Below are 17,872 nucleotides of genomic sequence, written 5' to 3'. Positions count from 1 at the left end.
TGTTTGCCAACTCAGCAATAAAGAACAAAAATTCTGCATTTAATTACCTTTAAGACCTCATTATAAATGAATACACTGAATTCTTAATTTGGTTGGGTGCACTATGAGAAGCCATATATTTTTCTTTTTTTCTAATGACTAATACCATCTCTCAATTTCACATCAGAGCCTATCTTGGTGATTTTGTATTTCCTCAAATACCTAAAAGTTATGAATTTTTACATCACGATAACATGCATAATGCAAAAAAATATTTATACATGTGCATACAGTAGACCAACAATATATGAGCCCTAAAAAACTAAAATGCCTTTGGGGTACTTCAAATATCTGCTATCTTACTTTTAATACTCTAACTCAATAATGAAAATATATAGCAAAATTATTGTACTCTAGAAGCAATATAAACCTTATAAATATAATTTTTACCTGGGATTGTTTTTTAATGTATTTACTAAAAATTCATGTAGATCTATGCCAGTTGAATCAGTGTATTCTTGACTGGAATCTAAAAAACAACAACACAAAAATCCAGTATAAAGTTGTTTGATAACAAATCCTTTTCCCTTTTACATATGATGTATACTTTAAACGAGATGCCCCACATTAAAAAAAAAAAATTGACAATGTAGGAAAAGAAATTTATCAACTCAAATGATTATAATTTTTCTACTCTTGTATAATGTGCATGACATGGGTTTATATAACTACATGGACATGCATATTCTTAAAAAAAATGATTCTCTCACACATGTCAGAATGATTTACTCTGAATTCTTTTAAGATTCTCTTACATACTCACCACACCCTCATGTTAAAAAATACAAGTTCCTTAGGTAAAAAACTCAAATGATTTAGATAATTAACCATATTTGTATCAAATTAAAAGTTCACCTCACTTATGAAAGTAAGTGGAGACAGTAATTTTGATGTAGATAAGAATTTTAGTTGTTCAAGAATAATTTTACGTATTTAGAATTCTTTCATGTCTATTAGCAAAGGCTTGCTTTCAAAATATTTTTTAAAGTCATGTTTCTTTCCTTTAAAATATAATATCCTTATGCAGTTTATAATACTCATGAACATAACTGAAATGATGGTGAAGACTTTCAAAACTTTTTATGAAAGATAAACATTCTGGGTTTCTAAGAATATTCTTATGGGGCACTAAATATCATGGCATCAGTTCTTTATATCATAAGGAAATTAATGAAATATATGCATATATGTATATGTATATATGTGTATATGTATGTGTATGTGTGTGTGTGTGTGTGTGTGTGTGTGTGTGTGTATATATATATATATGTAAAATAAGTTGCTAAAGTCTCACTAAGTTGCTGAGGATGGCTTTGAACTTGCATTCCTCCTGCCTCAGCTTCTGGAGCTACTGGCATTACAGGTGTGCACCATCACATCCAGTTTAACATACAAATTATAATGATTTCAGTATTTCAGTATGAAAGACAGACAAGCAAGATCAAGTTGAGTATCTTCCTTAGTGATGAGTATGTGCTGCCTGCCATTTTTGGCCAAAGCATCTAACTGATGTACAGAAGTATGTTAGACCAGATTAATAAATACTACAGGGTCTCTCTCCAGTCTGCCTTTTTTTTTTTTTTTTAAATTTTGTATTGGAGACTAAATCCAGGGCCCTTTCTCACTATGACAAAGGGCCCAGTACTTCTCATTTTTTATACTGAAACAGGGTTTTGCAAAGATGCTAAGGCTGGCTTCAAACTTAAGATCCTCTTGCTTCAGACTCCTGAATTGCTGGGGTTTCAGGTGTTTGTCACCATATCTGGGCTGCTCTGAGTTGTTTTTAATACAGTTTTATTATATATAATTATTGAGGGATAAAGGATGAAATTATTGAGAGTGAAACTAAAATTATGTTAAAAAAATTGCAAACCTCTTGATAACATTTTTCTGGGCAACTTATCACTGGCCTTTTCTTTTTCTGCTTCATCTTTCAAGGGCTTCTCCTCTTTTTCAAATGACTGTGATAACTGGATCTGAATTTTTTCCTGTTGGAAGGCAAAATCAGTTATCCAATGAAAATATAAAGCAATTCATATAATACTACAAGGTTATATTTTCTGAGCAACACACAATTGTAGAGGAAGGAAAAATATTTTAATTTTACCCAATTGGAAATTTCACACTAGAAAATAACTTAAAAGTATTTATTACTTTTATCAATATCTTGAGAAAAATGCTAAAATAATGTTTTCATTGGAAGACATCTTAGAAATTATTTTGGACAAAACAAACATTTCCTATTAAGTGTATCTGTTTTTACTTGTAAGCCCCTGGAAGGTCGGAACTAAGGTTACCTTAACCTATTTTTTCATGCCAAGCAAAAGCATGGTAATTATCATCAGTCATGACAATGGAAATGCATGAGTGTTGAGTCAATAAAACTTAGGTTTCAGAGTACCTGTTAAAAGCACACATTTCCTTCATTCTCCCACCACAAACAAAAATACACAATTTCCAAAATCAATGACATATAACTTAAAATGATTATTTCCCATTTAATATTTATATATCACTGTGCTTCTTTCAATTACCACAAAGTTGTTTTAGAAATATTTCAAAGAAATATTTCCTTCAAGATATATAATGCTGAACTGTAAAGAAAACCACATTCTATAAAACTAAAATGGAACACTTTATATTTTATTTTAAAACAATCTCACTCCATGCAACACAGAACCCAATGGAATTACTGGAAATTAATTCATACAGTCTGAAAAGGGTAAAAATCATGTTGAGCTTTCTTTATTTGGACAATGTTATAAAGAAAGCTAGGATCTATTCCAGACCATTCGTACTAAAGATAAAAGTTTAGTCTATTGAGTACTAAACTAAAATATGTACTAAAAATTAATATTAAAAAAAGTTCAGTGTATTTTTAGACTAAGTTATAGTATTGTTCTTTTGTGATGAAAAACATCAAGACAATTATCTAGCTTTTCTGGATGGTGGTGGTGGCAATAGAAGCAGTAAGTCAGTATCAAAGAGGATATAAATTTCAGGGTTTTCAAATTTGCAGCTAGTGGAATTTTTTTACTTATATATCTATTCCCACAATAGCCTTTACAGAATCTTGATCAAACACATTTTGCTGTTTTCATCTAATTTTTGTTCTTTTAATCTATTCCCTCCTAGTTTGTGCTCAGAATATAGTGTAAATGCTGTGTACTGGCAATCTTCACCTGGATGACGAACATTTGCTTTATCCTCTGTTTTGCTTACCCAAAACACTTGGCTACTTATTACATTCATCAACCAGTTTGTCATATTTTTCACTGTGATTAATTTCTAAGGCATTTTCCTTACTCTTTCTGTAATTGTAAAGCAGGCATTTGGAAACAAATTTCAGAACTATTTTTCATAAGTAGAACATTTAGGAGTTTTCCTGACTTGCAGCTTCTTGTTACAAATCCAGATGGGGAAAAAAAATTTCATATTACCTCCTCTTAGACAATCATTCAAAGGCTTTTCCAATGACTAGCAGATTTCATTTCCAATACTGCTCCTAAAGCCATACATTTACATTCTAGATATTGAATTATTTAATCAAAATGAATGTTATTAAAAAAATCTAGTAGACTTAATATGAGAGGATTTAGTCTTCAGTTGGCCTTCCCCCCGCCACTAGTAAATAAACAAGACATATTTTAAATGCTGAAATCCTTATATATAAATTTTTCTGACCACAAATAACTAGAGCATCATAAAAAGCTGTAATTCCTTTATTCTTTACTGTAATTGATATCTTTATTGAGGTCATTACCCTCTTATAATCTCTCATCAGACATAAGTGACATTTCTCTTTTGATTGCCTCTCAACTTTTTTTCATGAGTTTTATTCCAAGTTAATTCCTCAAAAATATATCAAGCATATTAGTTGAAAAGTATCTCCAGCATCAAGGATAAGATAGTAGCATATTTCGTTTATTTTCCAGTATTTATTCTGGTGCCATGTGGTTAACTCAATGCTTGAAAAATGTTCTATAAAAGAAATATCTTTTATGCAAAGAGGTAGTAATAATAGGTTAACAACTAAAAAGAAAAAATTATGTCTGAGAATATAAGGAAACATTATATTAAGGAGTAACTAAGTTCTGACATAAACATCTCATTCATTATCCACATGATGTAAACCATTTTTAAAAACTGTTAACACAAAAATTATCAACAATGTATACATTAAAATACATTATATATCCCTGTTATTTTTTTCTCACATGAATTTTCATTAGTCAGATTTATTGAGTACCTTAAGATTTTTTTCCCTTCAATGTGTTTCCACATAAGGTAAAATACATTGAAAAATAAGAAAAGATGATGATACCATTCTCAAAAATTACCCACTTTTTCTGCATTAATACACTTACAAATGCACAATCTTTCTCATGCCCTCAATCTCCTTTGATTATTATACTATGAGGCTGAAATGATATAGAATTACAGTAAACAGAAAGAAGAAATGAATTTTCAAAGAACACTATACTGTTTATTGCTCCATTATGAATAGGTGCATTCTTCACTCTCATTTGTACGAAAGAACTTTTAAAATTTGCTTTTCAAAAAAACATTTTGCTGAGTTTCTTCTTTTTTCTTTCAGAGTATGTCATAATTGTTCAGATTTAACAACCATGCAAAAAGCTAAAGGTATATATTTGAAAATGTTCTCCAGACAATATTACTTAATAAAATATTCTGACTATATTTCTGCTTTTTGTTAGAAAGTCTGCTATTTTATTGCTAATATGTATCTATTTTATCAAGTTAAAACATATGTCTATCTCCTAAGGAGCTAATTTAAAAAAAAATTACAAAGAATTTTGAATCTGATATTGACACTTGAACAAATATCAAAGAAGAAAGATTTTTAAGAACATTTCATTAACAACTGATTTTATTTTAAAATTTTATTTTCTTTAAATCCTAGAAACAAAGTATGGTGCATATTCTAAATGTGTGCCAACTATCTTTAGTATCTATAGTATGCTTTTAAGAGCATCATCTGAATAAAGGCAAAGTATAATTTTCACTTGAATCACCAAATACATGTATATTTTTTAAAAAAGATGTGCAAAATGGCATGACATTTTCATTTTCTTTTTTTTTTTAGATTAGTCACAGCTTCTTAAATAACCACAAAGTTGCCTCCATTGTTTGGAAATGGTTGGGATACAGGAGCATTTTAGGTTGCTAGAACTTTTATAAAGTAGAACAAACCACTAACATCCCAAGTTATCACAATGATGAACAGTGGTGAAAAGTCTAAAAACATTTATGCACAAATGTCCCAAATGTAACATGAGACAAAGATCAATCCACAGCTGAAATTAATAGAAAGGTAAAATCATAGCATTAAAAAGAATGTAACAGGAAAACTGGATTATTTGCTTGAATCTCATTATTCTACATTTTTTAAGTACAGATAGAAGAATTAGAAGTATGAGACAACTATTAAAGAATTACATTAAAATAAAAACTGGCTTTACCATGCATTCATCTTAAGTCAAATAATGTATTAAGCTAAAGTCCCGGGCAATTTCTTTTCAAAGAATTAATATTATAAAAATTTCTCAAACTAAAAAGTAAAAGGACAAATTTCATCATAATAATACTTGCTGAAAATACAATTTAATATTTTATAACATTTCAACAAAAATTTTGTAATTATCTTTAAGTTAATAGTCCCAGTTATTATATGATCCCAAAGTTTTACCAAAAGAGAAATCATTATCTTAAGCCTTAGACTAAAGCAAAGAGTTTTTCCAGCTTTTCTTATGTATCTTGGTTTTTTTTTACTTAGTAAAAACAAAACAAATAGAATACACACACACACACACTTAACCATATGAAAAATTTCTCCAGTTCCACCATGTCTTCAAATAACAATTTTTGTTTTGCTTTGTTTTGTTTTTACCTGGTTCTCCTGTGATATCTCTGCTGCAGGAGGTGGTGGAGACTCTTCACAAACTGCAAGGCTCCGAACTAGCTTTAACTTTGAGCTTGACTAGAGAGAAGTATTTAAAATTAACACTACATTTCATAAGTCTAGGGCATATCCAAAAGCCCCCTGGAGTGAGTTTCTAAATTTCTTTATAGTTTTTGCCATGTATAAAAATAGATGAAATGTACAAGTCAAATATATCATTAAGCACGTCTAAAGCCTTTTGTTAAGAGAAAAAGCAAACAACTGCAGTTTGGAAAATTATAGCAATAGCAAGAATGGGAATAATTCCAACTTCAAAACCCAAGAATGGTGAGAAAGCAATTTCTCTATAGATAAAAAACCATCCAAGATAAAAAAGCAATGCACAAAAGCAACTAGGCAAGACAAAAAAGCCCCAAATAAAACAAAACAAGCTTTCTGCCCCAAACAAAATATGAAAAAAAAAAAAAAACTAAACTGAATGTAGTGCTATATGAAAACAAGGATTCATCAAGCATGAAGGAAGGCCCTTGGCATGCCAGCACACCAAAATATTTACTATACCTTAGACCTTTTTCCTGTCTGTCCAAATGACTGCAGTGGTCGCTGAACATACAACAAGAAAGATTTGTATTAAATTTTATACTGAGACAGAAAATTTGCTTAATTCATAAACCTAAAACACAGAAAAACTGTGCACAAAGTATGCAAAATGAGGAAATCAAAGTTGGTTTCAGAGAAAGAGTATTGATTTCTCCCAGAAGCACACTTGAAGAAATTTCTCTAAAATCCTTCTGTGAGTTGGCATTTTTCTTTAAGTCAGCAAAGAGCCATGATTCTGTATTAATTGAACTCAGTGGAACTTACAAGGTGATTTTATAGCAAAATAAGATAGACTTCTTCAGTATTTTATATTTGCTTTATAGCTAAGTTTGGGGGCAGGGAACCTCCCAAAACAACTCAGCAGTTTTAAGTAGCTGAAATCAGAAAAGTTCCCATCTTACTAAAGAGAATGTTTCAAATGCAGAATCAGAGTCCAACCACACATCTATTGAGCCTTTTGGCAATGTATGAAGCACATCACCAGTTTATTAGTGACAGAATCCTGTTCACCAAGTCTGGGGTAAAGCAATGAAGCAGAGATGAAAGAAAGAGGGCACACTTACAATATGGATGTTTAACATGACAGATTACCAGTCACATAACTGGAGAACCCACTGAGTCAACTAGTTCTAGTTTGTGATATCAGGCTTTGATTTGGGAAAGCAGTCAAAACACCTATGCATCAGAACCAGATAGATTTTTAAAATAGACTTTCTTCCTGCCTCCTTCCTATCTCCCACTCCAAACCCAACCCCAACCAGCACAGGGTCCAGGCATCTACCATTTATCCTCAGTAACATCAGGGAGCCAGTTTGGTAACAAACGCAAAACATATGAAACATCCTCAAATCTCAGACTTATACATGTCACACAAGAAAGAAAATGGCGACCATTTTATGCTGACATTCAAACAAAGCCATTTTTTATAGAGTCAACAGAAATAGGAGTCTATAGCAGCAGTACGTCATTCTTCCTATTTTGAGTCCAAAGATCTTCAAAGATAAGAGCATGATATTCTTAGGATTTTGACTCCGGATCACCAAATCAATAATAAAACAAAAGAAAAATCAGGACAAAATTAAGAAAAATGACTTTGTTTCTTATAGAGAATAAAATTCTATGTATGTGTACACATATACATGTGTTAATGCTGCCTAAGAGGGCTTCTGCATGTTGGTACTGTTTTCTGTTTCTATTTGCTCTCTTCTTTAATCTGGTTAAAATAAAAAAAAAGTCTGTAACTTACATACTAAAAGAAAGAAAAGAAATTGTACTACCACAGAATCAAGGCTTGTAGGAACCAAAAAAAAAAATGAGAGAAATCTAATAGATGGATACCAGGAAAATGCACGTGACTAGAAGAGTTCTAAGAAAGTATAAAGGAAATTAATTTGTGGCTTACTCTTGTCCTATGCTTTCAACCCTTGGATTATAAGTACTAGTAGTATAAACCTTCTATTAAAAATGTCTAAAATAAAAGATGATTAAAAGGCAGAAGAGCTGGACTTAAATTTCTGACTGCTTCTTTACTAGCAGGTGACCCTGGTCAAACTATTTCAGTTTACTCTTATCTGTATAAAGTTTACACAGTTTAAACTAGTTCACAGGGTTCTTGAAGAGATTCAGTGAAAGATTAAAAAAAAAAAGGTGGCTTTGGTATCAGAAAACCAATGTTCTATCTCTGTTTATTGGCCATGAGGTCTTTGATAAGTTACTTAATTTATCAGATGCTGCTTTCAACCTGTAAAATAAAGATGATGCTATATATTGTTCCTATAGTACTGCTTTAGAGTATTCAAAGTCTTACATGTGTATTGACTATCTCAGTTTTAATTTGTAAGGAGCCTTTGATGATGCTGAAGAAAGATGAGGAAAGACACAGAGAACTAAAATTATCTTAATTTAACATCATGTAACTAACATGTTCTTAGTTTCTGCTATACACTAAACTTTGTGCCAGGAACTGGAGATATGAAAATAAATAAGACATAGGACCTGGTATTAAAGACTGCCCAAACCAGAATGAGCTACTTAAATAGCCAAACAGAACACAAGAGCTTCACAATCTTAGTCCTGTGCCCTTTACATTACACCTATAAAAAACGTTTTGGTTGTGGATTACACATACACCTGGTAGACAGAATTCTAAAGATGACCCCCAAGAGGACTCCCAATCTCTATCTATTTAATTGATTACTAATCTAGGTACTGGTATGAAGGGATTGTACACAAGTAACTGAGACAAGTCAGTTGATTTTAGGATACAGATTTAGGATTCAGGTGAGTCTGACCTATTCAACTGAGCCCTTTAAAAGCAAGGAATTTTCTCAGGTAGAGAATACAAGAAAAAGTCAGACAGATTTAAAGAATTAAATACACCATTGTTGGTTCTGAAAATAGGACAATTTGAGAAGTACTGACTAGCCTCCTAAAAGCAGAGAGCCCAACAGCCAGCTTGGAAACCAGGACCTCAGACCAACAGTAAAACCTCAGACTAACAGTAAAAAAGTGAGTTCTGCTAACAACTGGAATGATCCTTAAAAGCATGTTTCCTCAGAAAAGGGCTCAGTCTCACTGACACCTTTATTTTTGGTCCTGTAAAACGCTAAGCAGAGAACCCAACTGGATCTACTATGAGCTGATAAATGAGTGCTCTTTTAAGTCTATAAGTTTGTGGTAATTTGTTACACAGTAAAACGAATGCACTACTCTGTAAGTAAACTATAAACTGCCTAAGTGGCATTATTCAATAAAATTAGGTATTATTTCAGTTCAATAGCAAAGAACAAAAGTTATATAATGTATTCTAAAACACTGCCATACACACATAACAAAGCACAGAAAAAAGTTCTGTTTATGAAGTTAATATCCTTTATTTCATATTTGTTATCAATCTGGCAGTTAAATTTGGCTTAAAATAGGAATTCTCCAAATTTGGTATATAATTATTTTAAAATCAGATTTTGTCATTTACAGCATTTTTCATTCTTAGCAGAATTTTGCTGTCAGAAAAAATGTGGCAGCTAGTTTAACAGATCTTAACTAGTTCAAAGGGATGCTAATTAAATTAGAATTTAGATGGTTTAGAGACAAAGCACCAATTTATAATTTACACTGTTCTACAACGAAGTATAGGACAGGAACTAGGCCAACAAGTGGGTACAGAATATGCAACAATGTTAGTAGAATTTCAGTTTGAAACTAGTATTTAATGTATGGACAGAGCTGTCAGCTACCAGAATTTGGAGAATTGGGAACCAGAATAATATTCCTGGCTTATACAATGTTAACATAAAAATAACTGCCAATCTAATATCATTGAATTAAGAGGAAATGTGACTTAATTCAAAAAAGGGATCATTTTCCTTTATAATTAATAATTATTATGAAAGAAATTTTAATTTTAATGAAACCTTTAACTAAGACTCTTAACAGATCTTGAAGAGCTTATTCTCACCATTTTTCTGGATGGTAATAAGGGTTTTAATGGTAATTATGTGAAATAATATAATGAATAAATGTCTAGGCTAAAGGTCAGAAGCAGTAAAAACAAAAGACACCATGCTGCCATTTGAAAGAGAAAACAAAGTTTTTGGAGTTAAGGGAGCTAACTTAAAAAAAAAAAATCAGTAAACCAACAAATTAACACAATCACTAGTTTATTTTTAACACTTAACCTTCAGACCATAGAGCACAGGGTTGAAATCCAAAGGTCAAAGTCACACTATAAGGAAAAGTTCCCAGAGAAAGAAAGAGAAATAGACTTTCTGGTTATCTATATATCAAATGAAGGCAAAGAATCTCCTCATCCTATTGGTGATATACATGAAAATCATCCAAGGAAGTAAAAATAGTATATAAAAACATTTCTACACTTACAAAGTATGATAAACATCTTCATACATGTCATAGTAAAGTATTGTGAAAAGTGAACATATTTATAAGGTTTGTCATATATGCACATGACCCAGGTTCAATAGAAAGAGTACCAAGTTCTAGAAAGAGATTTAAAAAGTAAATTGTACCATGGGAAGTGAAGCAAGAAGTTCTAAAAAGAGAACTCATTCAAAATTAATAAAAGACAATAAAACTATAGCATATAAATAGGGTTAACAGAAACAATAATTATTACACTGAAATTTTAGGGAGTTGTGTTAAGAAAGAAGTTTTACTTTTTATTTTAATATTAAAAAAATCCATCTTGTATGATAATAAAGGGACAAATTTGAAAAGCCATTTAGTTGTGTTGTAGCTCATAAATAATTACTAATAATTATGATGATTATAATACTATTGTTAATACTATCTCCCATTTGTTAGGCTCTCTGTGTTAGGTACATTATACATCCTTTTTAAAAAAATTCTTTATACATTTTTCATTGGTGCATTATAGTATATAATGATGATATTTGTTTTCATATAATCATAAATACACACAATATAAAAATATACTTTGGAAAATATCACTCCCAAGCACTTCACCCCTTCCTCCCATCTCTTGGTCCCTCTCTTCTACAGATCTCCTTTTGATTTTCATGACATCCATCCCCACCCTTTCCTTTTTTCTCTCCAGCACTACATTACACACATCCTTTTTAATCTCTGCATGAAAAATAGAAAAATGATTTGCACGATTTCACATAGAGGCTTTTATTTGATGGCTTAAAAAGAAACATCTTTGTATGTTTCATCAATTAAGGAATTTATTGCCTACTCCTTTGCTCTCAATATTGAAAAAGTGTGGCTTTGTGCCCTGAATTTTTTTGAGAGCCTTATTAGAACACCATTGCTTTCTTTCCTCTTATCTTGGTCTCTGTTCCCTTTTAAAGAAATGTCTTGGAACTAATTTGGGGAATAGAAGACATAAGAGTCTCATCTTGATTATCAAAAGGCTTACTAAAGGGCTGGGGTTGTGGCTCAGTGGTAGAGCACTCCCCTAGCACGTGCAAGGCCCTGGGTTCGATCCTTAGCACCACATAAAAAAATAAATAAAACAAATGTATTGTGTCCAACTACAATTCAAAAATAAATTTTAAAAAAAGGCTTACTAAAGAAACTGGGAATGTATTCAACCCTACTTTAACTGAGTCTGTGTGTTGAAAATTCATTCGTATACATTAGAAGCTATTCATGCATTCTGACAAACAAGGCTTGCTTAGGTGATAACAAAAATCAGCTCTCTTCTTCACTCCACAACAAAGATTACCAACACAATTTGGATTGGCTATCCTATTTTAAAAAAATAGTTGACAAGGTATTGGGGAGTAGGGAGGCATTGTTTGAATTGTTCCAATATGTTTTGGATTGTGTACACACAATCTTTACCCAGTACCTTAGAGGTATCAAAGGAAGATAAAATGTTTAATAGTGTTAGAATAGGTAACTCCATACTAATCAGACTTTTTGTTTGATCCTCAGTATCATACCACACATATTAATAAAACACACAGTTCCTTGTTGATGCTGAAACAGATGACTTTCACATTATTTTTTGTAAAAACATAGGTAAAGTTACTTTCTAGTTTTATCTACTTCCATCCCCAATTTCTATTACTTTAGTCTCTTCTGTGCATTCATTTCAACTGTTGTAGTCCCCTTGCCAGGTAACTCTGATGGAGGCATCTTGAATCCCAGAAACTCAAAACAGAATCAATTTTTCATACAGTAAATGCTAAATAAACATTTGAAGAAACAGTAAAGATCGTACTTGATGAATTAACATAAAATAAATTCTCACTTTTTCCTCTTCCAAGTCTTTATAGTCACCATGCTATATGGAACATGAGATCAAAGACCTTGCCTGTTTTTGTTTATTATATTTCCTTGGCACAGATCAGGTTTTCTTTTCTTTTTTGGTGCTGGGGATTGAACCCAGGGCCTTGTGCACGTGAGACAAGCACTCTACCAACTGAGCTATATCCCCAACCCCCAGAACAGGTTTTCAATAAATATTGGGATTGGGCTGGGGTAGAGTTCAGTGGTTTTTTGGAGTTAAGGGAGCTAACTTAAAAAAAAAATGTGGTATAGTGCTTGCCTAGTATGCACAATGCCCTGGGTTTGATCCTCAGCATCATACCACACATACTTGTGCACGTGTGCACGCACACACACATACACAAAAGAAATAAGAAAAAAAATTTCCTGTATTACCTGTACAAACAACTGAGCCATGATGCAATAGTGGTCATAAGAATGTTCTTATAGGGCAATACTTAGACATGGTAGGAAACACAATAATACAAGTTAACCATGTGTTGTTAAACACAACCTGAAAAAGTGTGTAGAAAAGAGACTAAAATGAAATATAATTTTAATCACAAATGCAATAAAATTTGAGCAGATTTTCTCTGATACAATCAAGATACTGGCATGCTGCCATCACTGCAGTGTACTAATTACAGGGATGAAAATTTTTTGTTATTTTAAAAAGTGCTGTTACTAAAAATGACTGGAAAAAATGTGCTATTCCTAATTTCTTTGATAATTACTACTTGACTATGCTTAATCAGTGGGAACTAAGTACTTTTTTATAGATGTAGAAGTTGGTATCTGTCTAACATGGTGTGTGGCACATAACAGGGAGAAATAGTTTTTGACTGAATAAAGGAATGAGATCATCTTTAAAGGAGCTTTCTTTAATTGTCTTAAGAAAATGGTGAAGGTAGAATTTTTGGCTTGCAGACCTCAAAGTCTTTAGGAAACAGAAAAAAAATGATAGAATAGTTTTTCTGTTTTAGGATAAATTTTTGTGGTACATTAAAGAAGGCTAAACTCTTTCCTACCAAGAGATTGGATCTAATTTTTCATCCTATGAGCTGGGGTTATTGACATGTGTCATCAAAAGACAGTGAAACAGGGTAGGATGTCCAAGCCTAGTTCAAACCTTTGTTTGGCCTGTTGGAACATTCTCTCTGGGACTGCTGAGGTGCTACATAAGAAGTCTGACTATCTTGGATTGCTACATTGGAGGGATCATGGATGGATGCTCCTAGGTCCACATGAGTCCAGCATTCCAGCCATTCCTACCAAGATGCCAGACATGTGAAGGGAGCAATCCTGGATCTTCTAGGCCAGCCCATTGTCCAGTTAAATACCAGGATCTTTTTGAACACCTTATAAAATACAAAATTTCACTCAGCCAACTGCTGCATCATTTCCTGACCCACAAAATCTTACTAAAAAAATTGTGGGGCTAGGGTTGTAGCTCAGTAGTGGAGCGCTTGCCTCACAAGGGTGAGGCACTGGGTTGGATCCTCAGCACCACAGGAAAATAAAATAAATAAAATAAAAGTATTGTGTCCATCTACAACTAAAAGTATTTAAAAAAATTGTTAGCCTGTCATTTTGAGAACAGGTAATTGAAACACCTTGAAAAAGAATGAATACTGAAAGTACTACTTGACACAGTTTCAACCTATATTGAATCTAGCAATATAGCAACTGAATTTAGCAACTGAATTTCTAACTAGGCCTGGAATTAAAAGTCTTGTCAATGGTTATTCAAAGTTAACACTGAATGCACAGCATCAAAAGCATCAAGTGACATTTTTTCCCCTCACCAACCTCTACTTAGTCATGGTTGACTAAGAAACCCAGGGAGGATTGTTTTTGCCAATAGATCTTCTGCAGGTTCAATCTCTCTAGCTCTCTCTCCTCTAAGTGCTCTTCAGTTACATACTGAACTTTCACAGCATTGATAGGGAAGAGTAGAATATAAAAGTAGAAAGCCAATAAAACACATTGGCTACATACAAATAGAATTATGTTATATGACATATACAAATCAAAGAGCTAAGACTCAGCAAGCTAATCCAGATAACTGAAAAACCAGCTGGGAAGCATGTCCCAGAGGGTCAACTTACCCATTTAGAATTCTGAAAAGTGAGTTTTGTATGAAGAGAAGCATAACTACATATTGAATATTAGGTAATTGTAGCAACAGAGAAAGTCCTGTTTACCTGCAAATCAATACTGTTGTCAATACAATGTTCATTCTTTTCTGCCAAAATCTTCCCATAGTTTTCTGATTTGATAAGATTTTCAACTCTGGTTGTATCTTTCATTTCTGCCTCCAAATCCTTCATTGTTTCAGTTTCATCTTTTACAGTAACAGTATCAGACATCCTCATTAGTGAAGGTTATTTTAGAATTCTATCGGGAACTTGAAGCCTTAACAAGAAAAAAAAATTAATTCAGTTTGAAACATTTTTTACATTCATTTAATACATGATATTGACTGTGTACCTTGTATATTACAATATATAATACTGAATGTACATAGAAGCAAAATTTCTGCTTTTAAGGATTATATTATTTTGTGGTGGATATGTTTTTTAAAAAGCCACAATACAGGGAGAAAAAAGATGTAATAAAGATACAAGTTGATTTAATTGCACATACTGTGAAAGTTTTTAAGAAACAGTAAGGAATGAACCACATCAAGATGGAAGATAATAGTTAGATGGTTACATATGCATATTTTGATGACCTTAAAAATCTTTTTCTTGCTGGAATGGGATACTACAATCCCAGTAGCTCCGGAGGCTGAGACAGGATTGCAAGTTTGAGACCAGCATCGGCAATTAGCAAGGCCCTAAGAAAATGAGTGATACCTGTATGGAAACAAAACTTTTCTCTAAACGCATACTATATTACCCGGTAGAAAAATATTTTCTTATCATAACTTTCATCTGTATTCTTCAAATTCCAAATTTCTTAAATTATCCTGATTTCAAAAGGAAGTAATTTTAAAAAATTAAAAAAAAATCCTATGCAAAATATGCTTGTGGTTAGGGTTCAAAATGAACCCAGGAAAGCAATGAAACTCTGACTTATGTGATTCAATGCAAACAACATGTTATTATCAGAAATTCTAGGAAATGGAATCCATAGGGACCAAATACAGATATAAATATATCTCTAAGTCAATAGTGAAGAAAATACTGCAAACTTTACACTATATATCAAATATAAATGTATCAGAGATTAAACCTAAAGAAAGATAGCTGTCATTTTAGGACATGTAAAAAATGTATTAAAACCAGCAGAACAATTTGCTCTTTTTTTTTTAGAGAGAGAGAGAGAGAGAGAGAGAGAGAGAGAGAAGAAAAAAGAGAGAGAGAGAGAAGAAAAAAGAGAAGAGAGAGTTTTCTTTAATATTTATTTCGGTGGACACAATATCTTTATTTTATTTTATGTGGTGCTAAGGATGGAACCCAGCACCCCACGCATGCCAGGTGAGAGCGTTACTGCTTGAGCCACATCCCCAGCCCCCACAATTTACTCTTATTCTTGATGTAAACAACTTATTTTGAAATGCATCAAAAAATTTAAAATCAATGGATAAATACAGAGTTGAAAATAGGTTAAAGCAAGTATTGTACAATGTTAATGGCAGAATAAAGGATGATTATATAAATGTTCACTGTAAAATTCTTTCCTCTTTTCTGTATTTTAACAAATTTTTAAAATAAAACTTGATGAAAAAACTGTATAAATGGTTTTCTTTGTACAATTTGAAAATTTGTTCAAGAGTTTAGTGAAATAAAGATCTACAATAAAGTACCTGTAGATTTTAGAAATCTATAAATGTTTCTAAAAAAAAAATGCCAAAGAAAAATAGATTCTAAAATTACAGGTATACTACACTGAATAAAAAATGCATCTTCTATTGGTGAGGCACAGTGGTTCAAGTCTGCAGTCCCATCTCCAAAACAAAACAAAACTAAAACTAAAATGTAGGGCTGGGGTTGTGGCTCAAGCGGTAGCGCGCTGGCCTGGCATGCGTGCGGCCCGGGTTCGATCCTCAGCACCACATACCAACAAAGATGTTGTGTCTGCCGAGAACTAAAAAATAAACATTAAAAATTCTCTCTCTCTCTCCTCTCTCTTTAAAAAAAAAAAAAATTAAAAAAAAAATAAAACAAAAATGTCTTCCTTAATTAGAATCCATACCATAAGTTAATTGGGTCATTCTGAAAATAATGTTGCAAAATGGGAAGATGAAAGGGAGGCTACTGAAAATACTCTGGATCTTTACTTTTTACACATAAGATTTTGTTTGTTTTTTTTTTAGTGCTAGGGATGGAACCCAGGGCCTCAAACATGCTAGGTAAATACTACACCAATGAAGTACATTCCCAGCACTATAGTAAGATGTTTAAAGAAAAAGGGATATGGGGCTACGGTAGTAGCTCAGTGGTAGGACGCTTGCCTAGCATGTGCAAGGCACTGGGTTTGATTCTCAGCACCACATAAAAATAAATAAATAAATAAATAAATAAATAAATAAAATAAAGGTATTATATCCATCTACAACTAAAAAAAGAAAAAGGGATGTGTTTTTCTGAAGGGACTGGAGAGTGTTACCTGATGTGTACTATGGATCTGAGATTGTGGTGTTCCACAAAAATAAAATAAAATAATCCAAGGTTCCTTTTCACAGCTGTCAGCCAGGATGTCAATTGTATTGAACCATCTGTATTCTGGCAGGAGGAGTCCCATGTCCTTGTCACCACGGTAGATTCCTGGACTGAGATGGACTGTCTTGGATCAAATGTATCATACCTTTCAGTGGCCTAAAATTAAAACAAAAGGACACATTTTAGCAAAACAGTAGGGGAAATGGAACACTTCATAGCAATTTAGAAATTAAAAATACTACCATTAGGAGTTTTATTTTCTTATCTTAAACAAGAGTAAGGACACTTAGTTACAACTAATTCACACATATATTAGTTATGTAAACCTGAATAAGTCAAGGAGGCCTGGAGAGCTTATCAGTAAGAAAGAAGAGAGAGTAGAGGGAAGGAACTTATGTAAAAGGAGAACCTGCAATATGGTTAGTGATAAAAGGGAGACAGAAGCTCCACTTTATAGTAGGGAGTGGGGAAAAAAAAAAGACTTGCCTAAGATCCCAACCAGGAACACTTTAACTCTAAAAACTATGATTTTTAAAATAGCTTTTTTCCCCCCAGAGCTATAACCCTATGAACTTAAGATGGTAATTTTGAATAATACATCCTAGAGTTTTAAACATACAAATGAACAAAAGGTTATAGTAGTCAATTAACATTTTCAAAGAAACCTACTTTGTCTGTTAAAAGAAAATGTCTGTAAAGGGTAGAATGACAATTTTTAATAACATCTGAAAAACTCAGTGTCAAAAGTCTCTCCAAGTCATATCTCTCTCTACATATTTTTGGTACCAGGGACTGAACCCAAGGGCGCTGAGCCATACCTCCAGTCCTTTTTTATATTTTTATTTAGAGAAAGGGTCTTGCTGGGTTGCTTAAGGCCTCACTAAATTGC

At 32.5% G+C, this 17,872-nt stretch overlaps 1 protein-coding gene across 4 annotated transcripts in view; it reads right to left on the bottom strand.

Annotated features, from left to right (window-relative positions):
- The window catches only part of R3hdm1 (R3H domain containing 1), a 95,704-nt gene extending 78,686 nt beyond the window's left edge, over nucleotides 1-17,018 (bottom strand). For all 4 annotated transcript variants that reach the window (XR_003300668.2, XM_026387814.2, XM_026387821.2 and 1 more), the window contains exons 1-6: nucleotides 16,931-17,018; nucleotides 14,521-14,731; nucleotides 6,524-6,565; nucleotides 5,951-6,040; nucleotides 1,913-2,027; nucleotides 430-508 (exon numbers count right to left, since the gene is read on the bottom strand). Coding sequence is in view for 3 of the 4 variants with exons in the window: in XM_026387814.2 (XP_026243599.1) it covers nucleotides 430-508; nucleotides 1,913-2,027; nucleotides 5,951-6,040; nucleotides 6,524-6,565; nucleotides 14,521-14,691 (497 nt within the window). In the remaining variant the exon portion in view is untranslated. The remainder of the gene's footprint in view (nucleotides 1-429; nucleotides 509-1,912; nucleotides 2,028-5,950; nucleotides 6,041-6,523; nucleotides 6,566-14,520; nucleotides 14,732-16,930) is intronic.
- Nucleotides 17,019-17,872: the final 854 nt, after the last annotated feature.

Source organism: Urocitellus parryii, chromosome 1 (assembly GCF_045843805.1).
Source record: "Urocitellus parryii isolate mUroPar1 chromosome 1, mUroPar1.hap1, whole genome shotgun sequence".
NCBI lineage: Eukaryota > Metazoa > Chordata > Mammalia > Rodentia > Sciuridae > Urocitellus > Urocitellus parryii.
This window is presented reverse-complemented; position numbering and strand designations above follow the sequence as displayed.